The 7,732-nt window shown below is 41.7% G+C and overlaps 1 protein-coding gene across 1 annotated transcript in view; it reads left to right on the forward strand.

Moving 5' to 3' along the window:
* Window positions 1-7,078: 7,078 nt before the first annotated feature.
* LOC143295987 (uncharacterized) overlaps window positions 7,079-7,732 on the forward strand; it is a 31,954-nt gene continuing 31,300 nt past the window's right edge. The window contains exon 1 of the mRNA XM_076607711.1: window positions 7,079-7,195. Coding sequence (XP_076463826.1) covers window positions 7,114-7,195 — 82 coding nt within the window. The 5' untranslated portion in view covers window positions 7,079-7,113. The remainder of the gene's footprint in view (window positions 7,196-7,732) is intronic.

Genomic DNA, 7,732 nt, shown 5'->3' on the forward strand with positions numbered 1-7,732 from the left:
CAATGCAATGTGTATACAAACACACAGGATCTATTGGTGTTCTCCCAGTGTCTGCAGATCATTCTGTTCACACGCATGCGGCGAACTCTGATTTGTTTTTTCCTGCAAATTATAAATGATTCTCAACCCCTTGATAAGGCAGTCAACGACCACATTTTTCTTTGTCATCATTCGATTATACTTTTTACACCCTTGGTGTCGGAGTCCAAGTTACTGAATGATATGATTGTCCGACTTCAACACCAATGATGTACAACCCCTGGTTCATTGAGCGAAGTGTATAATGTTATGATTATGATCTTTCCCTGACCACCTCATGCAGACCACAACTGACCGCGATAAAAACACATATCCGATGACATGCAAGTGCGATAACATCTCAAGAAATCGTCCCCCACCCCTACCCCCAAACTCTCATCATCCCTCCTTTTCCATTGCCTTTTGATGTCTCGTGATAGTAATGAATAAATCAACGCCCAAAACCCTACCTTAACTCAAGTCTCTGCTACAGATCTCCTTTACATTTTTTTTGTGATGTGGCCTGGTGTCCTGATGGTAGATGCAAGCAGGCAGCAACGGGACTGGTGCTGTGATTGGAATGAACTGTCACTTTTGTAACTTTTCTTATGTGCCAGCCAGTCATATATCTGTTCATATAAGTGAGTTATTGGATCCTTCCTTTAGTCAAAATCAGTTACTAGAGGCACTATCTGGAAGAACAGGCCTTGGCTGATGGGTAAAAGCAGATTTACAAGTTTTTTGGGTTTTTTTTTTTTAACTTCTGGGGACTGTGTTAAACATTCATATTTTTAGTACTATAACAAATATTTGAAACGAGGAGAACGGTCAACCTGTATAAGGATATAAACTGTGTTGCATTTAGATTGTAATTTGCCTACTTCGGTAAAGACAATGCATGTACTTTTATTAGTTTTATTCATTGCGCTCTCTCCTCTCTCTCTCTCTCTCTCTCTCTCTCTCTCTCTCTCTCTCTCTCTCTCTCTCTCTTTCTCTCTCACGCATACCTGCATGAATGCACTTTGCCTTTCACTGTGCAACGAACTACCCTTGAATGGTATTTCTGACTTTGGGAAACCAATAGTAAACCCATTATGTGTCCAGTACGACAGATGGGAAATGAAATATCTATGCTATTTTGCCTACCTCGCGTAATCTACCTATCTACCTCACTATCTATCTATCTGTATGTTTATAGATATAAACAGAAAAATTCCATTCTATTATTAGAAAATCGCTTCAGATTTCAAGGTCTAATTGCTCTGCTCAAACCCTTCGGATGGTAGGATCATTAGATAAAGAATTCATATTGCTTATAATGCTTAAAAATTGTAACTATACAACTGCAGTGTTACGTCCAATAATTTTCAAAAGAAGTTGTGTGAATTTCGCGTAGTTGAATATCAAATTACTCTGAATGCCCTGTGGTTGCTGTTGTCTGCTCTTTTGTCCACATGGGTTTCAAGTGATTCAAGTGCATGGGTTTTTGTTTTCTTTTTTGTATTTCATATGCATGAATGCACAAGCACAGAGATGTCGCTGAAATTTTAATCAAGCAAAATCCTTGAAGAGGTCAGAGAGAAACACAAAGAAAGAGTATACTATCTTTTCCAAGACACATGGGGCAAAAGGCCCAGTGACGGGGCAGAACGCCTATTGGTAGGCGTTTGTCCTAACACCTTGTAGGCATTTTGCCCCAGTTTGAAAACAACGAGGATAGAATTTCCAGGAAAAAGAATTGACAAAATCGGTTTCAGTGCTACGATTCAACCGCTAACACATTCCGTTCGTTCACAGTAAACTAATTTTTAGCAAATTTTGTTTTGAATGAAGAACGGACACTGGCATCAAAAAAATTGTCAGCACGAGTTTTACTAAAATCAAGGTGAAAACAATCAAGTGCATGTGGAAAACATATCTGTTGGAAGGTGGTGTCCTAAGTACGTTAAACCAGAACAGACACTACCGAACACCGCCGAAGTGACTCGGCAACAATGCAGTGTCTCCTCTGGTGTGTGGCCTCCTTGCGACCTTACATCGATGGTTCCCTGTAGACCGCCGGCACTGAGACTGTGACAGATGAACCAGATGGTGGCTGTGCTTGAGGGACTCGGAATGAGCGGCGTGGGAATAATGCCACTGAAACTGCAGATGATGGTGCAGCCAAAGTATAAGAATAAATAAAAAATAAATTAAAATCTGACTTGTGTGTTGCCTCTGTGGTGAGGTGTGTTTTCCTGACTGCCAAACGGAAGCGGTGTAAGTGCCAGTGGTTCGCTGTGTCGCATGATCTCCGATATTTTAGGGGTGGGCGTTTGCCCCCAACTGGGCTTCTTGTCCCCCTTTACCCTTGTGTGGTGTAGATAGATTAGTTGGTCCCCAGGCCTCCTTGAAAATGAATCGGAAATTGAGACTCTCATGATAATTCCAAAGTACGTGTAAGGCAAGTTTTCTTGTATCTGTCATGCAGGGCGCGCGTCTGGCAAGGCAAGGCAAGGCAAGGTAAAGCAAGGCAAAGAAAGGCAAGGCAAAGCAAGGCAAGGCAAGGCAAGGCAAAGCAAGGCAAAGAAAGGCAAGACAAGGCAAGGCAAGGCAAGGCAAAGCAAGGCAAAGAAAGGCAAGACAAGGCAAGGCAAGGCAAGGTAAAGCAAGGCAAAGAAAGGCAAGGCAAAGCAAGGCAAGGCAAGGCAAGGCAAAGCAAGGCAAAGAAAGGCAAGACAAGGCAAGGCAAGGCAAGGCAAAGCAAGGCAAGACAAGGCAAGGCAAAGCAAGGCAAGGCAAAGCAAGGCAAGGTAAGCTCAGAGTTACTGTTTTGCAGCATAGAAGTGTGAAAGGGGTTTTTGCATGCTTGTTGTTTTGGTGGCGGTTTTTGTTTTCTTTCTTAAATGTTTTCTCTTTACATGATAATTCATATGTGCGTTGCAATCAAGGAAGGGTGCACCAGTTGCTCATTCGTTTTTTTCGGTTTTATTTCTTGATGAGCATTTGTTCTTTTTAAATGGTATGATTATCTTACTGAATATTTTCCTTTTTATAATGAATGAAACATACACATTCGCGCGCGCGCGTGCGCACATACACTCTCACACACGCAGGCACACGCGCGCACACCCACACCCACACGCACCTACACATGCACACACACACACACACACACACACACACACACACACACACACACACACACACAAACACAGAGTTTTTTCACTCTACATCATGATGTAATAGCATCTTACCCACATGATTTTTTTTTCTTTTTACATAATAATTGATGTGTGCAGAGTGATCAGTGAAAGGTGTATCAGTTATTAGTTGTTTTCTCTATGATATTTGCTGGCGGGTATTTTGAATGTTTTGGTTGAAGCAGACAATAAAATATTTTGAATTGAACTGAATTGAAAGGCAAGGTTGGGAGTTTATGTCATGTGTCCCCTGGGAGCATAGAAACATAATTCATTAGCGTCTTTTGTACACACCATAATCATAATCAAAAAAGAGTTATGTCAAAAAGTAAACAAACACCAAAACCCTACACGAGCAAACAAGCAAACACACGTTTTCTTCCCAAATATTTTCTGCTGAACCTGAAGCATGACAAATGCCACACGTGTATATGTGTGTATGTGTGTGTGTGTGTGTGTAGTAGTAGTAGTAGTAGTAGTAGTAGTAGTCTTCAGTTTAACGTCTTCCACTTTAAGTGTTATAAGACGTGTGTGTGTGTGTGTGTGTGTGTGTGTGTGTGTGTGTGTGTGTGTGTGTGCGTGCGCGCGCGCGCGCGTGCCTGAAGCCTGAGTGACTGACACAGGAAATGACTGCCGAGCACCTAAAGGCACCTTTTAGTCGGCTCTGCCCAAGTAGGCAGTCCGTTTTCCAATGACTACGTGTTTACGAGGTTCACAGAGTTTCTGTCTGTGACAGACGCTATGTGAGTATCCGTGTCAGTCAATGAAAACTGTGTTTGTCTCGAAAGGCTGTACTGACAACGAAGCAATTCCTTTCCGCCATGAATACACGCAGTTTGCATAACTAAAGACAGACATGTATATTAGGATCTGGTTTTAGTCTGGAAACGTATGGTGGTAAATCTATGCAATGGGATGTGGGTATATCGATCATCACCAATGTTTAAGCTTCGTCTTTAAAGGAAAAAGAAAAGATTTCAGCGAACCCTAGCTGTTACAATCAACAACAACCACAACAGATGATGATAATGATGGTGATGATGATGATGATGATATAATAATGATAATAATGATAATGATAATGATAATAATAATAATAATAATAATAATAATAGAAGCATTAATAGTAATAGTAGCTATTATTCTTATCATCATCATCATCATCGTCATTATCATCGTCATCATCATTATCATTATCGTTATCTGATTATTAATGATGATGATGATGATGATAAGAATAATAAGAATGATAACTACTACTACTACTACTACTATTACTGCTTCTATTTTTATTATTATTATCATTATCGTTGTTATGATTATTAATGATGATGATGGTGTTGTTGATCATCATCATTATCACCACCACCACTATAACGACCGGACAGACGTCAGTGGCCTTGACACGCCGAGTGGGTGTATCTACAACTACGAAATTGCCACGTGAACTTTCATCTCGACAGGTCCTGTTTCCACGATTCAAGTTTCGAAGAAGACACTGCGTGTAAACAAAGCAATGACTATCGCAGGCCGGAAGTAGACTTCTAGCTAGTGACTGAAGAAAGGCCATCCGCCATGTTACTGACATCAGCTGAAGTCAGCTTCCTGCGGAGCTGGGTATTTTCCAGATAGATAAACAATAGGACTATATTATGACGACGTCAAACTGACATATAATATTGTTACTTCCAATAACCGATCAAACAGGATACTTTAATGTCTCCAATTGGAGAAATTAATCAGTGAATTAGTAGACTGTAGTGTAAGACACTTGAAAAATGCACGAGAATCGCTGCCGATTCTAATAGAATACTTTCTTGTCTTCAATCAGAGAAATCAAATCGTAGTGTTAAACATATAAACAAGGCACGAGAATGACAATCCATTTGAATAAAATACTTACTTTATTGCTGTTCAATGAGAGAAATTACTCTGTATTCTGTGTGTGTGTGTGTGTGTGTGTGTGTGTGTGTGTGAGCACAGTTAATTGTTGTATGTGCGCTTTTGTCAGCACTTGTGACAGGTTTGCGTATTTAAACGAACACACCAACAAAATTAAAGCAACATATCCGTACTCGATTCGCTCCATCTGCAGTCTTTGTCACATTATATCAAACAGCCCTTCAAGGAATCTTCCTACGACATCGAAAACTATGCCTGATGTAATGTTAAATGTTAACAATACATTTATTTGAACGTTTGAATTGTAAAGCGCTCTGAACAAAATAATTTAATTATGCGTTATGTAAATAAACGTATTGTTATTAATTGTTCTGTCCTTTTCAGTTCACATAAGTTTGCAACAGTCTCTGTCAAATGTGTGGATTTCTAAGGGAGGACGAGTTACGTTTCTTGTTCCGTTGCATGGTGACATTCGTGAAAAACGTGTCATTCTCAAGAGTTCGACAAAATGACACCAGTGATCATCAAATCTTAGTGAGAATAACTATGGTTGCTTCGCTTCAGTAAAAACTGGCAGAGTTTTAAATCACATGAGGATTGATGCTGCTGTGTGCTTCTGCGTGTCAATGTAAAATTGTTGGTACAGTTGTTCATTTCAATCAGTTGTGTCAACTGAAATATGTTAAATCAGAAAGTGTATGGTCGGCGCCTTCACGTCTAGCCTCTTGTAGCGGCGGACAAGGGGTAATTGTCTTCCCCTCCAGTAGACCTTGAGAGGTGGTCTGAGACGATAAACCGAGGTCCCGTTTGCAGCATGAACTTACCGCACGTAAATGAACCCAAGACAACAAAAGGCTTGACCCTGGTAAAAAAAAAAAGAAATGATAGGAAAATAGATGCACTTGCATTTTTTTAAGAGAAAATAAAGATGAAATGTGGCGCTGCACTGTGGCGAAGCGCTTTCCCAGGAGAGGACACCCCAAATTTCACACAGGGAAATCTGTTGTGAGAAAAAAGTGTTGCAATACAATGTAATACAACACAATACAATATGACACGACACTATGCGACACAACACAACACGACACGACGCGACGCGACTCGACTCGACGCGACTCGACTCGACACGACACGACACACGACAAGACACAACGCGACATGACACGACACTACACGACACGACACGACAAGACAAGACAAAACAAGACAAGACACGACACCAACGTCTTGCTCTACTGTATCCACGTCAACTAGAAAAGCAAAAGCAAAACAAAACACAAAAAAAAGCCAGAAAAAAAAAAAGCTGAAAGGCGTGCGGATATCCTGTTGGGGGAAGCGCACAGCGCCAGATCTGCTCGACTGCTGACTGTTCATCACAATTTCCGAAAGCTGTCAGCAGTATTAGTCAGAGAAGCCACCACACAATTTACAACGGCAACCACTTCATTTGAACCAGTCATTACTTCTTCTCTTTGCTTCTGCTTTTGTGTGCGCGCGTACATACACACACACGCGCACATAGACGCACGCGCACGCGCGCACGCAGTACGGGCACACACACAAGCACATACATGCACACACGCGCGCATTTACATACACACTCGCGCGCGCGCGCGCGCGCGAACACACACACACACACACACACACACACACACACACACACGTACACACACAAGCACACGCACACACACACACACACACACACACACACACACACACACGCACGCACGCACGCACGCACGCACAGAGTCAGGACTCAAGAGTCTCACAACCTTTTGACAACTGCAGTTTGGCTGGGGACACACCCACACACACACACGCGCACACACACACACACACACACACACACACACAAGGAGAGAGAGAGAGAGAGAGAGACTCAAGAGTCTCACATCCTGTAGACTACTGTAGTTTGGCTGGGCACACACACACACACACACACAACACAGAGCACTGCACAGCATTGCCCAGTATCATCGTACATACGCTGTGTCTTGGACGCTCTGTCGGCATGGCGGGTCGTCTGATGTTGCCGTTTTTGTTCGTCTTAGGTTCTTCCCTCTGCTCTCTCGGCTCCTTCCAACAATACTACAGTAAGTAGTGCGCCTCCTTTCTTTCCTTCTTTCACAGCCTTTTTGTATGTCTCTATCTATGTCCGTTGTCTGTCTTTCTGTCTGTCTGTCTGTCTCTCTCTCTCACTGTGGTATATGTGTGCGTATATGTTTGTGTGTCTCTCAGACACGGCAGATGTGTAAGTCGGCCAAAGTGCTAATGTATTCACCGTTGGAAAATAAAGATGTATTCATTCATTCATTTATTCTCTCTCTCTCTCTCTCTCTCTCTCTCTCTCTCTCTCTCTCTCTCTCTCTCTCTCTCTCTCTCTCTCTCTCTCTCCCAATTGTTCGTATCTAAAACTTGATGTCATTTTACTGTCCTGAACTGTCATTGGATTGAAGACTCAGTAAAACAACATACAAAGCGCAGCGTGAACGCTTCAATTAAAAGTGTAAGATAAGAAAAAAGTGATACTATCATTGTGTTTCAAACAGGTGGATTTGTGTATAAGTGTAAGAAAAAGATGGTATGATAATGTTGTTTACAATGCCTGTGGTTAATGTTTACAAATACTT

Source organism: Babylonia areolata, chromosome 21 (genome assembly GCF_041734735.1).
Source record: "Babylonia areolata isolate BAREFJ2019XMU chromosome 21, ASM4173473v1, whole genome shotgun sequence".
Taxonomy (NCBI): Eukaryota; Metazoa; Mollusca; class Gastropoda; order Neogastropoda; family Buccinidae; genus Babylonia; species Babylonia areolata.